Raw genomic sequence first — 25439 nt, 5'->3', positions numbered from 1 at the left:
AGTCAATATGGCTTCTTGACATGCGATTTAAATGTGGAATTGAAAGTTCCCACACATGTTCACCATTTTGGTTAATGTGTTCACAGGATGTCCACCTATTTGCTTGGAAATTACAAAACAGGACTAGAGAAAAACCCACATTAGGACCCCAGGAGAGTGAAAATGGTTTGAATGCAGTATAAACCCCAAGTGAAATCCTACAAGTGACACGACCACATTTATGTGCCCGGATTTTAAGGTGATATAATATGCATTTAGGTCTTGTTGTATAGAAAAAACACATTAGAAAACAGTATAAATGTTTATTTCAAAATGAAGATCGAGATAACAAAAAAACAAGAAAATCTTGTCCTTCCACAGGCAACAATGTGTGACCCGGGATAGCAAAATCAGTCGGAAGTCGCATATGTAGCTTTCACACAGCTGCCAGATTGCTGAGTGAAGTCCTGAATTATCGATTTTGAGTTTTACACGTTTTTGTGTACTTAACAGTCCAAACTATCGTTTTATCAAGTTTATTTTGTGAAATAATGTCTCCATTATACTGTAAATAGACAGTTTGGTAACAACAGCGACCTATAGATTGTCAAAATTAGCTGAAACAAAGACTAAAATCCGTACAATTCACGGACTCACAGCAACACCGTCCTTCCGCGCATACACATCATCAGGGTATCTCTTGAAAACTGTGGTTTATCTCTTTCCCGCTATGTAGGTCATTAACAGACTGACATCCTATTTAGCCAATGAAAACGGTTTTAAGAAGTGGTTGCAGTGTAAACATTTGTCTGTTGCTATGCGTGACGTCACTTGGCTTCTTGTAGTATCCACCGATTGGCTGAATGCCTCCACGCGCTTTCACTTCTGGAACAGCAGCAATGTAGTGGTTGTGAACGCAGAGAATTTGTGATATTAAACCCCGGCAAAAAACAAACAAACAAACAAATACATAAATAAATAAATACATCACAGGCGAATTATGCCTTTATCAAAAGAACAGGATGTTGCAAATTCTCTTAACATTTTACGATCCAGCAACATTGAATCTGCTGCGACTGACAGACAGTGGATGCAGCTGTTTTCGGGATGTTTTTGTGATGGTGCATGCTCGTCTGAGTCTCAGTGAGAGGGGTGATATAGATGACCCTGATAATGTTGACAGCATAAACGAAAATGATCATTTCAGTGCTGATAGTGATGACGACGCGGCTGTCATTGATGAATTAGCTGTGGTAATGGAGTATCATGTCGCTGATATTGTTATTGATAACAATACTAGAACCGAGTTGCAAAAAAAAAAAACAATTACAGCTGTCGTCTAAATACAGCTGCAAACTGAATGACGGGAAACCCTGTGTTGAGGTATTTTCTGACGGAAATATATTTGACCTGAGGACATCAATGGGTTCTTTGCCAGACTTGGGGAAGGTGATTCTCTTAGGAAAAATCAGCGCCACTATCAGCAATGACCTAATCAGCACTATACCTGGACTAGCTAATGTTAACTGAGGTAAGGTAGTCCAAGATATGTATTTCAGAATGTGCAAATACCAAGTGAAATGTAAATAGTAAATGTAAATAGTTCAGCACTTAATGTAAAAGCATTTACATTTGTTTTAAAAAAAAATAGCTATGAATTATATAAAAAAAAAAAAAAAATTATGTTTGTTTCAATAAATGAAACAAATATTTATCATATAATTTGTCATATTTTGCAGAAAGGTATGAGGAGTTATTGGTGAACATTTGGTGTATGTGTCAGAATTCTAACATAATGGTTGCTAAGGAAATAGCTGGAAAGTAGGTGTCCCATGTTTCAACTTAATTTTCTCAAAATGGCGTCTTCTGACATTGATTTCAAAATGTCATATCTCGGGCCCCATTTGAGATGTATCAATAAGTGTGGTATTATTTTAAAACTTATTATATGTCTAATCCATTGCCACAATAAACCGTTTTTTGAAATTTTTGACCAAGTGACTGATTTCGCTGTCCTGGGTCACATTTGTTTTATTACCACTTTTATTAAAATATATACAAAAATATATGTAGTATACATTTACTGTATAATGTTCAAATTAACCAAGTTAACATGTTAAGTTAATGAGAAACCTGAGCATTAACAAGGGCATAATAAGCACCTTCTTTTGCAATCAGCTGACTGTGAGTTCCTTGCTCTACAATTTGTCCATCCTGAATGACAGCAATTTTATCTGCATTTCTAATGGTAGATAATCGATGGGCAATGACAATGCAAGTGCGGCCTTGTCGGGCTTCATCCAAGGCTTGCTGTACAATCTAGATAAAAGATGAAGAAGAAAACAAATTTACACAATAACCTCACAAAAATGCCCAGAGAGAAAGGTAAACCTCAGAGACCATAGCCATTCTAACTCACAAATCAAATTATTTTCTAACATTCTGAAAAAGTAGCAGGCTTTCCAGAAGGCACCAGCTGTTACTATGAAGTGGAGATTGACAAGGAAATCCAATGCACGGGGAGAGGCTTGGCTTGCTCTTCAGCACCAGATCGTGACCAGATCTTAAGCCGAACTTAACTACAGCCAAGGGTCTGTTAGAGCTCTCACAGACCTGCTCTCTTTCCCTTTGCATGCATCACCTCATTGATTGATTGATTGGAGTTATGTACCGAATCCTCTTACCTTGATCCTAAAATCAGACCAAGCATCTGTGTAAAGGTTTTATTTGTGAAATGAAGGCATCACTTACTGCGCTTATTAGTCTGGGGATGTTTTTGTAGAGATGTATATCATGGTACATGCCACTAGAAGCAACTGTTTTTAAAAAGATCAAGAATGCACATACTTAAAGGGTACATAAGAACCTTTTTTTATTTTCTTATGTTACATGTTCCCATGTGTTGCTACAATTGTTTATGTAAGGTGTGCATACTTTTGCATTTTTTTTTTTTCTTTTTTTAATTTTGACCACAACTTTTAAATTGCATTCCCTCCTTCAAGATGGCTGGTAAATTCATCTCGGCTATATATGAGCAGGAGGATGATGGGAAATGTAGTTCTGAGAGGTCAATGCAGGTACATGTGAAGTCATCAAAATATTTAAAAAAAATTTAAACAATACGCACACCTTACGTAAACAGTTGTAGCAACATATGGGAACATGCAACATAAGAAAATAAACAGTCCTTATATACCCTTTAAGTTGCATGAAAAAAAAAGTCAGTTTCTTCTGGGTTTCTTTACAAGGATATAGATCTTTCAAATGTTTTACTTTGCTCTCCAAAAATGTTGTCAAGACCTTAAAGACATTTATGTGTAACAATTTAGATTTTCCCTATCTTGTGGAAGATCAGACCAGGTATGAAGTTTGGGATTTGTCCCACATTATAATGAACCCAAAAAATGAACTTTATTTAGACAGGAATCTGACAATTAAACCAGACGGATTTCAGGCGTCTGAGGCTAGCAAAGACTCTGGACCAATGGAGCAGAAGTGTCAGAGATGTTTAAACCTCTTAAAAGGTAAAGCAAACTCTCAATGTCGCTGCCTGACAATGTACAATCACAACCACCTTACTAACCTTTTCACTTTCTGTATCGAGGGCTGAAGTAGCCTCATCCAAAAGGAGCACCTTCGGTTTACGGATCAGAGCACGCGCAATGGCAATTCTCTGTTTCTGTCCTCCGGAAAGCTGTGCCCCTTTATCCCCAACATTTGTGCTGTATTTCTGTAACAGATATGTTTTATTTAAAACAGCAAAGCAGGGGAAATCTTTGATGGAGCCAAAAACAAACAAGGCCATACAAAGCTGTTTTGTTTCTCCAAATAGTCTAACCATTTAGGGGTTACAATAGACACAAGACAAATAATAAATGCTGTTAGCATTCTACCTGAAGACATATATAATGTGGTGTGATTTTTATCAGCTACACATGTGAAGCTTACTGTATTGACAATTTAGTAACTAATCATATCCATCCCTATGAGGGTTTGTATAAAATATTAGCAGCAACGCTGTCAACCTGCAAAATAGTAGAAAGTCCATTAAGGTGAAGTATTTATAACAGTCAAACTTTATTTTAAGGGCTATCTATTAACAACCAGCTAATAAACATGTCAGAGCCCTATGTATTATCAATTCCCAGTCGACCATATATTCAAATTCGGTTCAAGTTGTTACAGTAGTAATGCTTAGCAAATTTAAATCAGGTTTTTATTAGCGGGACATCTTGATCTCAATGCAGAAGAGCCAGGCTCATTTGCACTCGTAGTTATAGAGCTTTTAACCTCATCTCACCGATGGAATAAAATCTGTAATGGCACTGCATCGCACAACACTGCCCATTACATTAGTTTATAAATATCTTAATGTATAACCACTGGCTCAAATTGAACAGCGTTTAACCATTAAGAAACTAGAAGAGCGTCCCCTAAAATAAAACATGACCTTTATAACTGTGTAACTGTCAGTGCAATTATGTAACTAAGCCCTCCATTTTTAACTTAATTTTATCTCAGGAGATCAGTCTTATGTCTTTGTAGTTTTCTGAATATGTGCCTGTGGCAGAGCAGAGCTCTGCCTTGTATAGATTAAATTCCCCTACCTGCCTGGGTTTATTGTGTTTGGGTGGCTGGGGGTTGATTGCAGTAATTAACAATCAATCAGCACCCAGCCACCTAACATAAAAGACCTGAGCTTCCCATTACAGAGAGGAGGGAGCTGGGGAAGCAAACTGATGGTTGTGCTTGCTGGGGTTTTTGTGTGTGTATTTTGTGGTCCAGTGAAGGCATTGCCCAGCCTGGAAATCTTTATTTTCTAAGTTTTGCTTTGTTATTTGTGTTTAAATACCTTTGTTTTGGCCCTTGTGCCCTTTTATTTCATTAATAAAAGTATCATTTTTGAACTTCAGCCTGTCTCTGGGCCTCTACCCACTCGCCAGCCTGTCACAATGCCCATGTTAGAACCCTATGCGCTGGTGATTTTACCTCAGGTAAATTCTGAATGAAGTCGTGGATGTTTGCACTTTTAGCTGCTGCTTCAATTTCTTCTTGGGTCACCACTCTACTGTTGTCTCCATACTGAATGTTTTCAGCAATACTGCAGTCAAAGAGAATGGGTTCCTGAGACACCAATCCCATTTGAGACCGCAGCCAGGCAAGGTTCAAGCTCTTTGTATCTTTCCCATCTGCAAGCTAAACGTACATTTTAAAATCATGTGTATACAATCAATCTGTTAGGAATGCTATGGAAAATTCAAGCATATCTGGGTAGTTTTTGTGATATGGAAATGTTATAAAAATATGTTTATAAAGAAAGTAGCTAGCACTTTTGTCAAAACAACAACAAAAAAACTAGTATTCGTTTCAAGAAGCAGATTGTGGTAAGGGTGCTAGTGGTAATTCAAGGATTCTATAATATGGGCACTGGTGGGCGTTCTATGACCTAAAGGTTAAAGTACAGCACTTTACCACTTGTCCAGTAGCTGGGTCATAGAATCTCTCCAGCAACTGCACCAAAGTGCTCTTTCCACACCCACTTCCTCCCACCAACGCAAGAGTCTGTCCTTTGCCAGCCGTCACATTGAGTCCTTGTAGGACCTGAGCAGTCTGTCTGGTAGGGTATGCAAAACGTATATTGCGGAATTCAATATTGCCTTCAAAGTCACTCTGAAAAACAAGACATTTAACAACCATAAATGCACACACACACAGCCTATAGAAAGTCTACACCCCCTTTGCAGTTTTTATTGAGAAAACAAAATTATATATTAAATACAAAACTGAACGATCATAATTGGGTAAGTCTCCACCCCACTGAATTAATACTTGGTGGAAGCACCTTTGGCAGCAATTACAGCTTTGAGTCTGTTGGGATAGGTCTCTACCAACTTTGCACACCTAGATTTGTCAATATTTGACCATTCTTTACAAAACTGTTCAAGCTCTGTCAAGTTACTTGGGGAGCGTTGATGGACAACAATCTTCAAGTCATGCCACAAATTTTCAATTGGATTTAGATCAGGGCTCTGACCGGGCCACTGTAGGACAGTGACCTTTTTGTTCCTTAGCCACTCCAGTACACCTTTGGCTGTGTGCTTTGAGTCGTTGTCATGCTGAAAGGTGAACTTCCGTCGCAGTTTCAGCTTTCTTGCAGAGGGCAGCAGGTTTTCCTCAAGGACTTCTCTGTACTTTGCTCCATTCATTTTCCTGACAAGTGCCCCAGTCCCTGCCGATGAGAAACATCCCCATAACATGATGCTGCCACCACCATGCTTCACAGTAGGGATGGTGTTCTTTGGGTGATGTGCCGTGTTGGGTTTGCGCCAAACATAACGCTTTGCATTTAGGGCAAAACGTTCCTTTTTAGTTTCGTCCGACCACAAAACTTTTTGCCACATGGCTACAGAATCTCACGCATTTTTTTTTTTTGCATACTTCAAATGGGACTCAAGGTGGGCTTTCTTGAGTAATAGCTTCCTTCTTGCCACCCTACCATACAGGTCAGATTTATAGAGTGCTTGGGATATTGTTGTCACATGCACACTTTGACCAGTCTTGGCCATAAAAGCCTGTAACTCTTGCAAAGTTGCCATTGGCCTCTTGGTAGCCTCTCTGATCAGTCTCCTTCTTGCTTGGTCATCCAGTATGGAGAGACGGGCGTGATCTAGGCAGGGTCTTGGTAGTGCCATACACCTTCCACTTCTTAATAATCGTCTTGACCGTGCTCCAAGGGATTTCAAGGCCTTTGATATTTTTTATACCCATCCCCTGATCTGTGCCTTTCAACAACTTTGTCCTGGAGTTCTTTTGAAAGCTCCTTGGTGCTCATGGTTGAGTTTTTGCTTTGAAAGGCACTACCCAGCAGAGGGAACCTACAGGAGCTGCTGAATTTACCCTGAAATCATGTGAATCACTATAATAACACAGGTGGAAGCAACTTAACTTGATGTGTGATTTTGAAGGCAATTGGTTACACCTGAGCTAATTTAGGATTGCTATTACAAGGGGGGTGGACACTTATCCAACCAAGCTATTTCAGTTTTTATATTTAATTTTCTACAAATTTCTAGAATGTTTTTTCATTTGGAAGTTGAAGTAGGATGTATAGATAAATAAAAAAAAATAATGCATTTTAATTCCATAAGGCAACAAAATATTAATTTTGAAAGGGGTGTAGACTTATATATAAAAACTTTAAGGAGATTTTGAAATAGTGTGGAGTATGGTGTGTAGATAAGTGGAAAAAAATCCTCATTTAAATGCATGAAACTGAGGCACTTGCACAACAAAATGTAAAAAAGTTCAAGGGGGTGTAGACTTTCTATAGACATTGTATATACATGTGCTAAATCATGTAGGGCTCTCCTTTACAAAGTGCTATCAGCTTGGTTCAAAATGTGTCATATGTTGATATTCATTAACAGTTAAAAAATATTAATATAAAACTTGCAAAACACTTCTAACCTCTTTTTACATTTGCTGTTGTTGCTTTTCCAGTAATATAAATACAAGGGAGATGTCTTTCCTACATTACGTTACTTTATAATGCAGTCGATTTTCAAGTTTCATATACTTACTGGCATTTCTCCTTCTTCACTGTAGATATCAATTGTTGGCTTATCGACAAGCAGCATGAATATTCTTTGGGCAGACATTTTTGCTTTGGCATAGTCTGGTGCAAAAGATGAGGTCTGTCCAATATTCATTGCAGCAAATACTATTGAAGAAAATACCCTGTACAAAATAATACATACAATTTGAACCTTAATTTTAGTTCTTGCAAATCACTGACAGGGCATTAAAACACTAGTATATCAACTGTTTACACACAAACTATATAAAATACGACAGTATTCAAGACCATTGCAGTTTCCTAGACAATAGTAGCACTTACTAATCATGGATCACATAACCAAAATTTGTACTATTGCTCCCAAAATAGGTGAAAAGTCACTTTTATGGTCCGTCGACAAATTACTATTACCTTCTGATGTAACAGTGAAAACTGTTGCCAATTGGGATGAAAAAGTGACCTATAGTAGGCAACCTGAGCCATTGTGTTTGTTTATAACCCATTTTTTTCCAACCTGGGGATTTAGTTTTGTACTGTAAGCCTCAAACGATGGTGTTTTGATGGTGCCATGCTCGTGTTTTCTTCATACGGGTATGTACAGTACACGATAGCTTATATATAGGAATGTACAACAGCATTGTTTCTTATTGTTGATTTTTATTATCAGTTCATTTAAAAAAAAAACACATGCTATCAAGTGCCGTGGGTAGTTCAGGATGTGAAACAAAAAACGTGCACAATTATATACTATTAAGATTAATATATTAAGATTATTATGTTAACACATTTTATACATCATTCTATATTTAGAGTACAATAAAAATAAATATGCAAAGTTCAGTACAGTGCAATATGCTTTAGTCCCCCCCCCCCCCCCATTTAAAAAAAAAGATCTTACTATTTTATATTATATTTGGATACACCACCATTGGTGCCAGCAAGGGTTACCACACTCTATTTAAATGGTCATTATGTTTCTGTAGTTGTATGTACAAGTGGTAGACAGCTGCTGATACAGTCACATTATGTTTCAGTTATAGAAGTGTGCTAAACTTGATATAATAGATAATAGAATAGATAAAATTGATAATATAGATATTTGGAACAAACATGCGTATACTAATACATTACTAGAACGCTGACCAATTAGAATAACAAATAAATACTCACACAAATACATTTTCATATTCTGTGAGACAGTGTGCAATCAACCATGCTCCAAACCTAAAAATAGCTGCATTCACAAAGAAGGAAATTGCCTGAGCAAAAGAATAGGTCAGTCCATAAAGGGGTGCTTTTGACAGCGATACTCTGCAATACAGAAACATAAAAGGATAATAAGGAATGCAGATAAAGCGCCTGCATTGCTGTTTGGAAAATACTCTTGTCTATACAAGACCTGCAGATCAAGATTAACCTTTTTAAATGATCAATAAAATTTATTAAATATAAAATGTAGACACAAGGAAGTTTTGTGTCAAGATAATTTCTGAGTGATACAAACACCACCTTTTTATTCTGAGGGACTTATAATAACTTTAGTCTTAAATTAAAATGTTAAATAAATATGTTACCTGTAAGGCCCTTCCAAACTTTCCTTATACATTCCTAAGAAAACATCCTCTCGTGTTAAAGCAACAACTGTTCTAATATTTTCAACAGTTTCTGTGGAAATCTGCAAAAACAAAATTTGTAGCCCTAATTGTTAGTTGCTCAACAGCAAAACATTTTACAGCATGAAAATAGTGAAGCTCTTGGATGGAAAGAACACCAGTATGCTACATGGGTTTGTAGGCGACAACTTTTTTCAAACTAGAGGATGACATAACACACTTATATCATCAGTCATGGAAGCATGTTATTGTAGGAAATAATTCTCTCCCATAATGCGGCTCAAGGATGTTATCAGATTGTCCATCAAAAGCAATGGTCTGCAGTAGCTGACCACAAAGCCAATTTCAGTGATCTCTGGTTTGAATGTGAATATCCCCTTTATTATTTAAATATTCCACTTATGTAACTGAATATTTGGAATAAGATGAACAGCATTTGGAATCTTAGTAATATAATATGATGTTTTACTCTGAATACCTGGTTTTGCCTGTACATATCTTTTCTTAGTGATGGGAAGTATGTTTTTATACATAAATGTACATATAAAAAAATGGTTTAACACTCTGCATTGCATGTCATTTTAATTATAAAGCAGAGACTACAGTACAAAAATAAAGAATTATCACATATTACATTTAAAAATCAGTAAAGCAGAGTTCGAAGGTAATAATGTCAGTAAATACCTTTCCAGATAATTCCAGTGCACTCTGGTCTTTGGAGGCATGTCCTGCTATCGATTTCATTCGAATGAAATTTGCTCCAGCAAGGAATGGGAGACAAGCTAGGATGAGCAAACATAATTGCCAGCCATAAACAAAGGCAACAATTATAGACACTCCTAGAGTGCAAACTGCATTGGCAAACAAACCCAGTCTTGTTCCAGCAGCCTATCAAATTCATTAAAAAAAAAAAAAAAAAAAACACACATTAACATTAAATCGGATACAGGAATGTATAAACAAGACAATGCCAGCTATACATCCGTTATACCTTTTCAATGCAAAAAACAGTGTGCAACCTAGAAGTAGTGATATGTTGCAACAAAACAGAGGCAAAGGCTATAAATATATAAAACACATTTTAGAAATCATAAGCGACGGTGATATGAAAGCACCACAACTGAAATTGAAGTAACTTTTCTGATCTCTCATAGTAACTCGATAGTTTATCACAGTGGGAATATGTCCTTCAACTCATTGCTGACAAAAAAAGGTTCTTAATTTCTGTTCCCTCATTGTGTTGGTTGGGGAATACATACAGCAATGCTCAATGTACTTACTCCTTTAACAAGTGAAGCATCCGTTGCAAGTCTTGTTGTTAATACACCTGTGGCATTTTTATTATCATCAAACCAGCCAATCTCCTGTTTGACACAAGAATATTTAAGCATACGTTAAATTAACTGCATCAGTGGGTTCAAAGGCGTGAAACAGGCAACAAATGACCATCTTTATGCATTCTACATTTACAATATAAGCAATTCATTTTGCAGTAGCGACAGACATAGAAACATATGCAATCCATGTTCACCTTCACTGGGGATTATTCAGAAATCCTACACTAGCTGCATTATTCACATTTTAAATATTTTAAATGAAAAGTGTAGTATTTCCATATTGATTAGCACAAGTTGAACAACTAGACAAATATGTACTAGACTTACCTGTCTCAACATAGCTTTAAAAGATTGGTAACGTAGCCTCATTGTTAGAATTTCACCAGATGTTCCAAGCATGAATCCCTAGAAAATTATAAATAAATACAAATTAATATTTTGTGAGATTGTTACAAAATGACCCCTGTACAGAGCAGCACTTGGTGGCTTGAATTTGTACCCCAGTCTTGGATATATAGATGTGTAAATGGGGTTTTACGCATTAAAATAAGAATTACATATGATATTTAAATGTAGCAATTTTGCTACACAGCTTGAGTTTGCAGTTATTAAAGTTTCTTGTACTTTGTTAGTTTCCATCCCCAGTGCTTCAGTTGCCAATTGTGAATATACTGGGTGTGTTTAGTAAGTGAGCTCCTCAGAGCAGCTCGATGCAGTCTGTCTGGGAATTGCTAGAAACATGTGACCAATAAATTCATGCTTTCAATTAAAAAAAAACAAACAAAAAAAAAAAAAACAACAACAATGGTTGGTTCTACACACTTGCAATGCGTGTTTGTGACTGGTGAATAAGACAGGATTCTTGAGTTTTACTCACCTGGATTTCTCGATGTTGTCTTAGTCCCCCTTAACCTGACCTACCAATTTAGTTATCTGTCAACTGAATTTTTGGAAGATAAATCTTTATAATTGCTATAGTTAGGCGATCAATCAGAAATACAACATCATTGTTTCTTCAGAAATAAATATACACCGCATAAGCCCTGTGCTTGAATAAGCCCCACCCTTCTATAGGCGCTGCTCTCAGATATCTGATTTGCCTCCCTCGAATAAACAGCGATCTCAATAATGAAACATGTACATTTCACTTAGTCAAACACTGATCTGATCCGTGAGCTCAACAGCTTTCAGTTTAAAGTTGTAGGACTTCTTCGCCATCCTGATCTAGTTGTATCCACAGAAATAAACTTCAATAAAATGCCTCCCTCACAACTGCCATAATAAAATACGCTAAAAGTTTGCATTAAAGTATGTAGAGTACTTACTGAAAGTACTCATGACTTCAAGGTAATGTTATATTTTGTGGAATGTAGACACAGCACAGTCCCAAATAATATAGCTAGTTTATTTAGAAAGGTCAGGTGCGGAGTTCAGTCAGACAATTCTGGATGGGTTTAGCCTGAGGGACATGGCCATAGACATGAGAAGTGACCCCTCACTTAGTGCCACAACACATCACCTGATTGAAGGTGGGTTCTCTAGTCCTATAACATGCTGTAACAGTCCAACAGTGGATTATTCCACTGTGGTATAGTTATTTATTCAATTTACTTACCTGGAAAAAGTTGGTTAAAAAGGCAATTCCTCCAAGAAGAAGAAATATAAGGGAAAACATTATAGTTTTTTCCCTTTTTATATCAGGGTCAGGCTCTGCAAAAACCTGTAAAGATAAAAGGGTGCTTCACACATTGGTTTGTTTCCTGCAGGGAGTATTGCTGCGTGCACATCTATTATATACCGAGATTGCACGTTCTGCATCCACTGAATTGGCACCCAATCTGATTGAGATCAGTCGATTGAATCGGACATTATCAAGCAAAAATCATCTTGTAGGAATGGGCCAGGAGGTACCTACTAGCCTCCCAACAGGTAGAGTAGGTCTAGATCAAGTGCTTTAATGGACGTTAGATGTAATAGCTGCTAAAGAGTGCTAATAAGCGGTGTTGAAGTAATAGTAAAATTAATTTAATAGCACTGTGTAACAATTTTTTTTTTTTTTTAATCCAAATTAACATATTTATACTAAAGTAATACAAACATGACTACAAAAGATTTAGAAGAGAGTAGTTTGAGATTTACGATTATACTGTAAATTTACAGTATAATCGTAAATCTTGAAAAACTACTCACTTCTAAATATTTTGTAGTCATGTTTGTATTACTTTAGTATAAATACATGTTAATTTGGATTCATATGTTGTTTTTTTCCGACTATGTGTACGAAGAGACACACATTTGCCCGTTTTCCCATTGGAAATATGATATTTTGAAATATCACTGTCCTGGTCACAAAAGCAAAGTTTGTGAGGAATAAGCCATTTTCTATACTTTTGAGGCATAAGCAATTAGGAAATAACACTTACTATCCAGGAACAAAAATTGTGTTACGTAGCATAATTAATTTTGTTAGTATAGAGTCAAAACAAAGAAAACTAGCCTATTTGGGTCTAAAATTCTAACTGCATTTAAAAAGCAGCAGGTTGGTTGAAGCGAAGTGGCTGTGCTAGATCGTACCTGTAGTGCTGATTTAACTTAACTACAACCAACAGGAATACTTCTTGTCTGCACTGACTTTCCAGTTTGTTTGCGGCAAGCTGTTTGTTTTAGGTTCTGTTCGGCAGCCTCTGTAGTAGCCTTTTATTTAATGTGTGATTCTGAAGCTAAAGAGCGATCGATCGTCTTTTCTCCAGACACATTACAAGATGTGCAAAACAATTACCTTCATCTGCATGTACAGTTTCTTTGCGAAATATCTTGACACGATCAGCCGAAATGTGTATGTGTGTGTGTGTGTGTGTTTGTGTGTGTGTATATAATTACTTGAGAGTTTCTTCTGTAACTAAGACAGTGTATCAAATCATGTCCTTTGCTTATTTAGATGTGTTAATGGATAATTGAATGAATATGTACATAATTAAATAATGGACTTGTTAACTGATTAATAGTTTGAAGTGTCTTTTTATGTGTAGCTGTAGTTAGTTCTTACAGAAACCTGACGAAGGCATGGATTTGCTGAAATGCTTTGTTTTTTTAAGTTTCTCAAAAACAAATTATAGGAAAAATCTTTTGTAGCAAGTTTTGCTTCTGTAGATGAGGGGGGAAAAAAAGTTGCAAGAAATAGATTTATGTACATTTATTTATGTTAGCAATTTTTTTGCAAAACTCTGAAAATGCTAAATCAAAAGTATTCAAGGAAAATGAAATTAATAGTTAGTTGAGCTTTTGGCAGATTCTTTAGTGATGTTTTTACCATTCTTCAACACACAATTGTTCCAGTTCATTCAAATTCAGAGGGCTTCTCTTGTGCACAGCCTTCAACTCATACCAAAGACTCTCAATCTGATTTAGATCGGGACTTTGACTAGATCACTCCAGAACCTTGACTTTATTCTTCTTTTGAAGAGTGCTTTGGTTCATTGTCGTTTTGGAATGTCCAGTTGTGCTTTAAATCAAGTTTTGTGGCAGAGGGTTTCAGATGATTGGCCAATATCTTTCGGTATGTTATGGAATCAGTTTTACCATGCACTGGAACAATTTCCTGTACCATTAGAGGAAAAACAGCTCCATAGAAAGATACTACCACCTCCATAATTGACAGTAGGTATGGTGTTATTTTCTTTGTATGTCTCTCCAGACTTCCTCCAAATGTAACGACAATCAGCTTGACCAAATAGCTCTAATTTTGTTTCATCACTCCACATATCCATCATTCAAATGCCATTTTTCCTTGGTCTGTGACCATTGAGACCTTCACCATGCAATACTCAGCCTATGGTTGAAATGGAAACCCCAGTCCCAGCCAATTCACTTTGAATATCTTTGGCAGTCAATCTCAGATTGTTATTAACCTTCCTTAATTCTTCTACTTGTTCTTGTTGAAAGAACCTTCTTTCTTCCAGACCGAGGGAGCATTGCAACAGTACCATGAGTCTTGTAATTCTTGATAATAGAAACAATAGTTGAAATTGGGATACTGAAATGTATCATCTTGTATCCTTATCCAGCTTTATGACAGTAAATAATTTTCCGCCTAAGGTTTTCAGACAGCTCTTTACTTTTTTCCATATTGACTTATTGGTAATGACAGCAATCATCATGAGCCTACAGCATTTTCTAGACTTTTCTAGAATTAGGTTCTGCATTATCGTATTAATTTCTAGCACCTTGTAGACAATACTACCATAAGATCAAAGGGTACGATTACTTCTGAATTAGCATTTCGATTTTTGCAAAAAATTGCTGTAATAAATAATTGTAGACATCTATTTCTTGTAATTTTTTTTCACATCCACAAAAGCAACACAAAAGATTTTTCCTAAAATGATTTGTTTAAGAAATGTCTAGAAATTATAGATTTCCATTGGGGTATGTAAACTTTTGACTGTGTGTGTGTGTGTGTGTGTGTGTGTGTGTGTGTGTGTGTGTATAGCTATATAAAACGAGGATAAGGATTTTATTAATAATGTAATGTTTAAAGCATGATTTTGATTACAGTTATTACTTGGAGTATCACAAAAGCCCATTATCATTAGTTGTCTAATATTTGGTGTATATACTCCGGTGTATACATTTTGTTGAGTATGTCACTGTAGATTACACATAGGTTAACTAATTTCTTAAAATCCTTATGAGTGTATACTCAAATTTATGTTTTGAGCACTGCTTACATCAGTCACTATATATAATATATATATACTATATATATATATCTAGTATATAATATAATATATATATATATATATATATATATATATATATATATATATATATATATATATATATATATCCAAATTTTACCACTAGATGGTGTAATAGGAAAATAAACTACCTGTCTCAACAGTAGTATAGTGCTCCCTTACTATAATGCGGGTCTCAGGACACACAATACGAGCGTTATAACTGAAGAGGGTTAAATAGGGGAGGGGGTGGGGCGCTGCGGGACACAACACACATCTGACAAATACAAAATAACTCTATAATGCACATACAGCGAAGCAAAAAAGTAACTTTCTGTGAAGTAACCATGCATAAAGCACCATAAATCAACGCTATTTTTTACCAAAAAAAAAAAAGTAACATTCCTACTTGTGGATCATTTTAATTAGCAGTTTTAAAACTATACATAGCCTAGCTAAATCTGCAGTTTAGTTCAAAGTGAGCAAAAGCAAACAGAGTGCAAGAAGGAGCGCGGGTCGGGAAAGGGGAAGAGGGTATGGGCTCACCCCAGGTTTGGCTGCCAGAGTGGGGCTGAAGCGAAACTGAAATGTCTCATCTCTCTGAGAAAGCTGCAGTTCCTCTCACAGCAAAAAAAGAAAATATATTGGGAAAGATAACCACGTAACAGGCCTAATATTTATTTAGTTATAAAATGAATGCTGAATAAGATGTCTGTGTTATAGTGCCAGCACAGATTTTCTTCAGTTCAGATACAGTATCAAAAAGGAGAGATAGAAATGGAAGTTAGACTGAGAAGTTGTTTATAGTTTGAACAGTACTCAATTTACTGTAGAAATATTGCATGAATCACTAGTATAGGATTTGGGGGACATGCTGTAGGAGCATTATATCCGAGGCGCATTATAAATAATCGAGAGCCTTATAGCGAGGCAGCACTGTATGTATGTATGTATGTGTATATACAATACATGGATGAAGGCTAGATTTGCATACCGAGTCATAACAAAAAAAGGCATAATACCACAGTAGATGTAAAAAAGTGATAATTCCTCGAGAAATATACTTGAACTTTGACCCATTCATCCCATTCAAAAATTACTATCAATATCCGTGATGAAAAAAATAATAGGATGGGCCTCTTCAGAGAGTTACAGGAAAACAATTCCACCTTCGGTCTCGTAATTTATGATGTCACAGAAACCACAGATGGAATTATTTCCTGTAACTCAGTGAAGCTCATCTATTATTATTCTTCTTGGGTATCATAAGGAAGAGGCTATTTATGTTACCCAAGCTGTTACCAAGGTTTTGCTTCTTAAAAATCTCAAAGTTATCTATCTTACTTTCTTTTTAAGCATTTTACTGAATACAGCCATCTCTGCTGTCAATTCCTCCTTACAAATTCTCTGGTTTTCACAAATCAAATCCAAATGAGACTCCTTGATGCTTTTAGAAGATGTTGTCAGGATGCTGTTTAGCACAGTCAGTGCTTCCATATCGTTCTCCTTAAATGTGTCTTATTTCAGTTGCAGTTGTATCCAAAACTACAAATACTGCTCAGTAAAAATCTTGAACTGCTTTGTTTGCATTTACAGGACTTCCACCGAACTTTGCTTGGATAAATCTTTGCTGGCAACTGCAGGCCTTGGTAGTTATTCTGAACACATCCCTTGCATACCTCCACTACTGCAAGAAAAAATCTTTAGTTTCTCAACTTGTTCAAAATTATCGAGTAGACCTTGAGTGCTTTAGAATGGCTACTCCATCTTGTGTCACTAAGCGATTTTAAAGCCTGTCCGTAATAATCGCACCTTGAAAATAACTAAATGATTTCACACTTTTTAAAGAATCGTTCAATTAGGGGATTGTCATTTGCTCTCTCTTCCATTCACTTTAAAAAGTTGTCCCGATTAGAAGACTACAGTCTCATCATGGCCACGCAGTGGAATACTGGCACATCCATAGAAAATAAAACTGGCACACAGCTTTCAAGTATTGCCCGTTTTCCTCAACTTCTGTCAAGCTCCGTATTTACTTTAGTAGCAGCATTACCAGTCTTTTGGGAATCTCGGTAAGCAGAAAGCCTCATAGTTGCAGAAACATAAGTGCTTTTTTGGTGATCACTACATTTTTCAGTTGCCTTTTTCCAATTCAAAAATCCTTTTGTACGAAATGTTTCCTCTGTAAACCCACCTCCACCAAATGCACAGCAAGGGAAACACTGCATAAATATACAATAACTAACCAAGCTAAATAACTCAGTCAATGAAAAACATTAAATACCATACCGGTGAGTACCCAATAGAATCTCTAAGAACAGCAAAAAATACGTTCACTATAAAAAGCCCTCCTATAACAGATCTTGCAGAAACTGTAGGATAGTTGCTATAAGGCAATAAATGGGGTCATGACCTCTGGTCATACACCAATTTTGAAAATATCTCCACTTATAGGCACAGTGCCCTCGTGGAGCCCATTCACTCTTCCCTTCACCCAATGCGCTCTCCTTCTCGCACTTGGTTTGCTCGTCTGTCTCTTTAAACTGAACTCCCAACCGTCGTTTAGCCAGGCTATTTACAGTTTAAAAACTGGAAATGTTTCTTTTGTAAAAAAATATAGCGTTGATTACATGGTGCTTTATGCATGCTTAATTCAGGTGTTTACTTCACTCTATGTGCATTATAGAGAGGGAGTTATTTTATTTTGTATTTTAGTCAGATGTGTGTTATTTGTCCTGCAGTGCCCCCCTCCCCCGTTTATAACGCTGTTTGGTTATAATGTTCATATGGTGGGTCCCCAGAGACCCATGTTATAGCAAGGGAGCACTGTGTGTGTGTGTATATATATTCTTCAGCTTTCAAATACTTTGTTTAAAATGTGTATAAAAACACTTACCCCAATAATTTTTGCGAATACAATTGAAAAAGCGGGATAAACACCTCCTCCAATAATAGCAGCAATCAGTCCAGCTAACAAGTATGGCCATTCTGGTTTATTCAGTGCCAGAATTTTAGTAAAAGGAACATCTGGAAGAACATCATCTTCCTAAGGGGGAAAAAATAAATAAAAAAATAAAAAAACACACACACACACACACACACACACACGTTTTTGTTTAAGAGAGCCAACTTTCCAAGTTTTGGTATGTTTAACATACCTTTCTCAAGGGAAAGTGTGTTTGAAAACAAATAGTGGAGGTACTTACAGTATAGGCTTTTAATGCCTGGGCAACTACGCATACTTATTTATTTTTAACTATATTAATGTTTGTGATGTTATTTATTACGTTGCAAGGCATTATTTCGGCAAGGTCCTGGTTGGAACAAAGTCTTTCAAAAGGATCTGTCTAAAAGAACACATGTTGCCTACCACTGTCATTTATAACCCTATGGAGTTGTTTATTGATAGGTATGGAAAAGACAAATCTATATTAAAACAAACTGAAATGTATTGCAGACAAATCTCTCTCTCTCTCATCTGAATTCTAGTTTAGGTTTGTCCTATACAGATGGACACATCTTGGGTTAAACTAAATGTTTTGAGTGAAGCGTATTTCTACCTCATTTCTTTTGGCTTCATTTGCTCTCTTTATGGAGTTTCTTGATTTAATTTTTCTTCTGGTTGATCTTCTCCTGAGGGTTCCCATTCTTTTCAAGCTGGTGTCTTCAGACTGTTCGGTTTCCAACAATTCTGCTTCTTCGTCAGTTTCTGTTTCCTCACTTTCCTCTGTATTTTTACTGGTACTCTTAAATAAATGACAAATCAAATATTCAAGACACTTGTACGTTAATTTTGGACATTTCATTATGAAAGAAACGTATCTGATTGGTCACAATGTCACACATGCATTGACAGTGCGGTGTGTGTATATACACACACACACACACACACACACACACTGGAAGGCTGAACAATATAACTGGAAGGCTGACGTTAGTTCCATAAGGAGCAGATGTGTTACAGAATGTAAAGCATAAGGCAATCATAGACAGTAATGATAACTTGTGATTAATTCACCCCAAAATGAATTGTATTATGACATTTGCTTTTAAGGGACAGTAGTCCATTTTTCTAGATGTTTAAATGTTTTACACTATCACACACAATCTTTCAAGGTGCATTATTGATAATTATACAAGAAAATCTAGTACTTGCACACTTACTTGATATGCTTCAATAAAATATGTTCTTTAGACTGCAAGTGCAATAACACTGACATGGTGAATGCTTGATCCAAAGCAGATATATGCAACACAAGTTTTACATACAGGGGGAAATGCAAGTACAGACACAGTGCAAATAATTGCAGCTGCAAAATTCAAATTGCATTGCAGCTAGGCAATTATTTTGCACTACACCCTATGTAAGCTTAATGGGTAATGCAAATTACTCAATGACAAATAATGATCCGCAATTATGATAATGAAACCAATGACAGGTCTCTGTAGGCATGTGCTTTTATACAGTTCTTAGTTATTCACTTCTACAATGGTTTGCACCTTGTAAGAAGAGGTGAAGTTTTTGAAAAGGGTCAGCAATTGCATAAGTGCAAGGCAAAATTCTTACATCACATTATAATTCTTGTGCCTGCTTAGTATCCAGATTCTGCCTAATGCCATGCTCTTTTCTTCATTTGAATGCATTTCAATATAATTTTAATGGTTTAATGATGGCACCATGCAAATTTGATAGTGGGTGCAGAACACCAGGTGAACACCATTCTTTACATGTGAACATGATTTACGGCAGCATTAAGGGGGTTTTCCACCTGTTTTCACTTATCCTTATATATCTATCTCACGGTATGTGGACAGGGCATTGTTATTAATCTTACCTGCTGCATTACAAGAGAGTAGTACACTCCTTTCTTTAACATGAGCTCATTGTGGGTTCCTTGTTCAACCACAGTTCCATTATCAAAACCGGCAATAACATCAGCTGTCTTGATCGTTGATAAGCGATGGGCAATTATAATAGTAGTACGGCCAGCTCTTGCCTAAAATACAATTATTATAACAATACACAAGCAGATTTTACCCATATAAAAGTTAGGAAATGTTTTGGTTTCATTATTTATTTTTTAAAAACAAAAAAAAAAGCTAGGCTTGTGGCATGGTAATTGATAAATTTTGGATGTAATGCTTAAAAGAAAATGTGTGACATATAGAATTATTTTAATAGAATTAAATAATGCAGTCCTGCAGTGATTTAGAGGACAGATCTCAAACCCTGTGCACTAGAGCAGACATTCTGAAAAGAGCTTTGAAACAGACTTTAAACTATAAGTGTAAAACTTATTTTGTTAACAATGTTAACAGTGAAAAGAAAAACTACAGGTGCATTATTTAAATAGCTGTAGCAACACATGGGTAGGTGTAACAAGGTATTTTCTGAAACCCCCCTACTTACTCTTTAATGCATTGACAAGTGTTTTTTTTTTTTTATTTTTACAAACTAAAAATATATTATGAAAAATTTAGTAATGTCAAAATAGATGCTATGATGACATTTCATTACTTTAATAATTACACCTGTTTAATTTGCCAATTGCATCATGCTCCTTGCACTGGGTTATAAAACTTAAAGGGGTATTTTCAATGCAACTTAATGGACAGTGTGAAATCCAGGCCAGTGTTATATTGACACTACCTTATCTAGGGCCTCCTGCACAATGGATTCGCTTTGAGTATCCAGAGCTGAAGTGGCTTCATCCAGGAGAAGGATTTTGGGATTCTTAACAATGGCACGAGCAATAGCAATTCTCTGCTTCTGTCCTCCACTCAACTGAGCTCCTCTTTCACCAACCATTGTGTTAAAGCGCTGTTTTAAAAGTAAAGGTGTCAATTTAAAGTTCATACAAATACCTGAACATTCAAAATAAACAACTAAAAAATAGGAAAAGAACTACAGAAATACAAACAAAAACTTACGTCAGGAAGTTTTGATATATAGTCATAAGCGTTGGCCTCTTTTGCTGCTTGCTCTATGTCTGCATCGCTAGCATCATCTCTGCCATAGCGAATGTTTTCAGCAATTGTGGTGGCAAACAGGACAGGCTCCTGGCTAACCACCCCGATATTTTCTCTCAGCCACTTGACATCTAGAGAGCGAATGTCTTGCCCATCCAAAGTAATCTGGATTTGAAATGCAGTTACAATGACTACTTATGTTTTCTTTTCAGACCACGCCAGTATCTCAAAGCAAAAACAAACAGGATTTCATTGCAAGTGTTAAAATAAATGAAACTAACTTCATGGAGAAATACATTTGTCCATGAACAATGGTAAAAGAGTAGACTCGTGCTTCCAGTAACGTATGGCAGAAACAACAGTAATTAAATACAGTTTCAGTTTAGGTCTAGTACGAACGTTATTTATTTAGGAAAAGGAGCATTTATTAGTTAATTTTACTCTCACAAAACATCTGTCTTGACATCATTATTTTTGTACATTGTCTTTACCTCTCCTGCGGCTGGATCATAGAACCGCTGAAGAAGCTGAATTGTCGTGCTTTTACCACAACCACTGGCTCCAACCAGTGCAATTGTCTTTCCACTTTCAATTTTTAGACTCAGTCCTTGGAGAACCTATGAACAGACAGCAATGTCTTCATAAATACACTTCCAACCTGATACTATAATCCTTAATACAGCATGTTGAACTGATCCCTTTCTATTTGGAACTGCTGAAAAAGTTTTGTTATTTTCTTGTATTAATAGTCAGTCATAATCAGTAAGGCTGAACGTGCACACTTTGGAGTAATCACATTACTCGTGTACAAAAATGTCCAATTCAGCTTAAACCTTGTGAAAATGAGCTAAAAGTAAGACCAGGACATCAGTATCCCGTGCAGCTACCACAGTGATTGTTGCCTGACTCTACACAGTGGAGAATAATCCTTGGGTCAACCACCTCATGTCAGGCTTCTAATTTCTCAGTGTGTATTTCTGGGTCAGGTGATTCCACCCTCTTCATTTCTGAAGCCACCAGCAGCTACAACTGTCTTGTTGTTTGATGTTTGCACCATCAATTGCTGCAAAAGGAATCTGGCCAAGTCTGCTGTGCGATTGTACCTCATGAAGGGAAGCATGGACTGGAATACATGTAAATGGAGTTCCCAGATACCATATCTCTGAGCACAAGTGAACAGGATAATAATCGACCATTTGCATGTAGCTCCACCATAATTTAAAGTTATCATTGTCATTGGATGCTACAAAGGCTTCCATGACATCTCTGAACTTTTTGGTAGCAAGAAGGGAGAGCACGTCTTCAAGATCACCGCTATCCGATTTGCCCTCTACCTCTTTCTTCTGGTTGTGGTTCTCGTTCTCAATGTAGCTGAGCAGCTGTGGAATAACGATTCTCCCCATGGCCTGTAGGGTCAGCTTGTGTGCTCTTATTCCTCTGGCATAGGACTTGCCAGCCATCACCTGTTCTGCTGTTCTAGGCCTAAGACTATTTGAGTAGTTACAAACATTTTTTTAAATATTTACTTTCCTAACTCACAAAACACAAGAAACACATGTTACTGAATTTTTCAGTACATTAGATGCACAAACCAATAGCTATACCTGAGCACTGACAATGAATTAGGTTCTGTAGCCTCAAATTAAAGGTTTATTGTTAAGTATTTGGTTACATTATGATAAAATTGTGCAGTAATACTATAGTTCTGTTTTTCTAGCAGACATTTTTTTTTTTTGCTTTTCAAAAGGTTAAGCTTGACAGTTACAACTTGGCAGACAGCAGAAATTGATTCAGCACTGCCAAAACCTTTAGAAAAAAAGCATCTGCCGTCTTTTACTCAAACGTCTGAACTTTCTGTACAGTTCTAATTTTCCTGACTAGTCTATTAGACAATAAATGCCCCTCTCAGTGATGTCACAAAAAACAAACCAAGGAAGTGAATGTCAGTCCCTCCCCTGTCCATTGATATGTGTTTCAAGCAAAGTACGGTGGCCCTGAAAGTCAAATCAAAGTGCTTTATCGTGTTTACAAGATCACGGTCCTAGAAGCCCACTTCAGTATAATCGTGTTAACATGATCCCTGTCCTTAAAGGGTTAAATGGTCCAGTCATATAAAAGATGTGGTAGCTACAAAAAGAGCCAAATTTTGTATAAAAAGGGTCAGCCTCGTCTTGTTTAAATGACACTTTTAATATTACACCTATACAGGGCTGACCCTTCATTGTATAAGTCTTCTGTAAAAATCTTCTTCATATGGCTTGATCCTTTAAGCCAACTCAACCATTTGTTTTTACATTCTTCCCAAGTATTTGAGCATCACAGTGGCATGCATGCCTAAATGTACTCAAGGTTTTTGGAACTGTATTGGAACAGTTTTCAATGTTAAATTGACCAAACAAAGTCAAAGTTCTTTATACCCAGATAACCTGCAGTTGGAACTGGATTATAATAAGCCTGGATATGTGAAAAACCACTTACGTTTGCATCAGGCCGAGAAGGATAACTGAAGTGTATATTCTTGAATTCAATGTCACCTTTCAAGTGATCAGGTCTGTACCCTTGCTTGGAACTGCTGTCAATTGGTCGAGGCTGAAATATAATTCACAAAATGCATTTAATAATTTTAGCGGATAAACACACACACTTAAGAGGCTTCAACAACATAGCTGTTTACATTGTTCAGTTTTTTTAAACAAAGTTTCACATTTTAAATTATTTTCAAATAAAGTGGTTATTTCAATGTACCTAAACAGAAATAATAGAAATCTACAGTTCACTTGAAAAAAAAAAAAAAATCCCTAAAACATTATTTCAATATAGTTTTATATCAGATATTATTTCAGTTGTTTAAATCAACTGAACCTTTGTTTTGTGTTTTTGTATTGGTTAATTGGTAAAACACATTGCTTTTGGAAAGGTGTACAAATATAATTAAAACAGGCATACATATAGGTTTCGATAGCAAGATGATCATTTACTTCACTGCTAGCCATATGGAAAATGTAACAAAACAATCCACCTTTAAAAGCCATTTAAAAATTATATTACTCTAAAGTTAGTTCAAAGTTTAATATAAGCACTTCTGGGCAGGATTTTCAAAAGGTTGTAAATAACTCCAGTGTTAAATGAAAGAAATCGGTATGTAGCATTGATTTTGGCATTTTCAAGCAGTCACTATGCCTATTTCGTTATTAAATAATAGTCCTAATTTGATTTCCGAAATTACGTTGATTTACAAAATAATGTTAATATCTTAACAGGCAGTGCTTCTTGTGACTATTTCTTTGGTTTGCCTGGGAATTTAAAAGCAAATCCTCGTTAATTGTCATAATTTATCAGGAAAAAGAAGTTTTGTTTTTTTGTAATTAATGAAACAGTATATAAAACTCACCTTGAAACAGAAATTTAACGGACTGCGGCCGACTATACAGAGAGAGACAGTGTACAGGACCAGAGTTAATTTCTTAGACAACCTAGACAATTCATTATTTGTAGTTATGAAAATATTTTAGCCTTTTCTACACTTGTGGTTATGAATGAGATTTATTCACTTGTTTTAAACATTTGTAACTTTATGGGAAGTTTGCTGTATTGTTAAAATAATACCATTATTTGAACCTAGTGTAATGTTACTACCAAGAAATTATCAATGCAACTGTAGCCTATTTGAATTCTGCATACGTGCATTATGACAGCTGACCTACACTGCAGATTATTTTATTTATACAACTGAAATCTTTGTGTAGAAAATGGCATATTGTGATATTACAATAAAGTTTCCTTAGGCGATTGCAGATTTGTAATGAGTTCTTGGCTTTTAACACCTGTGGCTAATCCACACAAGAACGAAAAACAGGCGTACAAGTACACAAATCCACTAGGAATGTGATCAAGATAATCAATATGGAATTTGCCTAAACATATTTGTAATGTTCTCATACTCCCCCCACACTATGTACAATGTACACTTTCACCTTCACACGTTTTTATGCATATAAATATTCTTGTAATGCAGTAAGTGCTCAGCGTTTACGTCTAAATCAGGTTGAGTTTATTTATCGTGGAGGCGAGCAAAGAGTACCAGAGAAATGCATGATTAAAGGAATTCACCCAATAATTAATTCTAAAATTCTGTATTTGGTAGGGAGTTCATCTTAATTTTAAAAGCTTAATAAATATATAATGAAGTGTTCCACACAGGGTATACATGTGTAATACAGCTAACAAC

General features: G+C 36.1%; 1 protein-coding gene across 1 annotated transcript in view; it reads right to left on the bottom strand.

Annotated features, from left to right (window-relative positions):
- Nucleotides 1-1691: 1691 nt before the first annotated feature.
- abcb5 (ATP-binding cassette, sub-family B (MDR/TAP), member 5) overlaps nt 1692-25439 on the bottom strand; it is a 42636-nt gene continuing 18888 nt past the window's right edge. The window contains exons 12-29 of the mRNA XM_041248976.1: nt 23690-23800; nt 21703-21828; nt 21173-21376; nt 20892-21062; nt 20077-20238; nt 18802-18987; nt 18138-18287; nt 12121-12225; nt 10833-10910; nt 10449-10532; nt 9853-10056; nt 9130-9230; nt 8726-8866; nt 7560-7716; nt 5452-5649; nt 4969-5175; nt 3563-3709; nt 1692-2298 (exon numbers count right to left, since the gene is read on the bottom strand). Coding sequence (XP_041104910.1) covers nt 2101-2298; nt 3563-3709; nt 4969-5175; nt 5452-5649; nt 7560-7716; nt 8726-8866; nt 9130-9230; nt 9853-10056; nt 10449-10532; nt 10833-10910; nt 12121-12225; nt 18138-18287; nt 18802-18987; nt 20077-20238; nt 20892-21062; nt 21173-21376; nt 21703-21828; nt 23690-23800 — 2730 coding nt within the window. The 3' untranslated portion in view covers nt 1692-2100. The remainder of the gene's footprint in view (nt 2299-3562; nt 3710-4968; nt 5176-5451; nt 5650-7559; nt 7717-8725; nt 8867-9129; nt 9231-9852; nt 10057-10448; nt 10533-10832; nt 10911-12120; nt 12226-18137; nt 18288-18801; nt 18988-20076; nt 20239-20891; nt 21063-21172; nt 21377-21702; nt 21829-23689; nt 23801-25439) is intronic.

The sequence above is a fragment of the Polyodon spathula genome, chromosome 4, assembly GCF_017654505.1.
Source record: "Polyodon spathula isolate WHYD16114869_AA chromosome 4, ASM1765450v1, whole genome shotgun sequence".
NCBI lineage: Eukaryota > Metazoa > Chordata > Actinopteri > Acipenseriformes > Polyodontidae > Polyodon > Polyodon spathula.
This window is presented reverse-complemented; position numbering and strand designations above follow the sequence as displayed.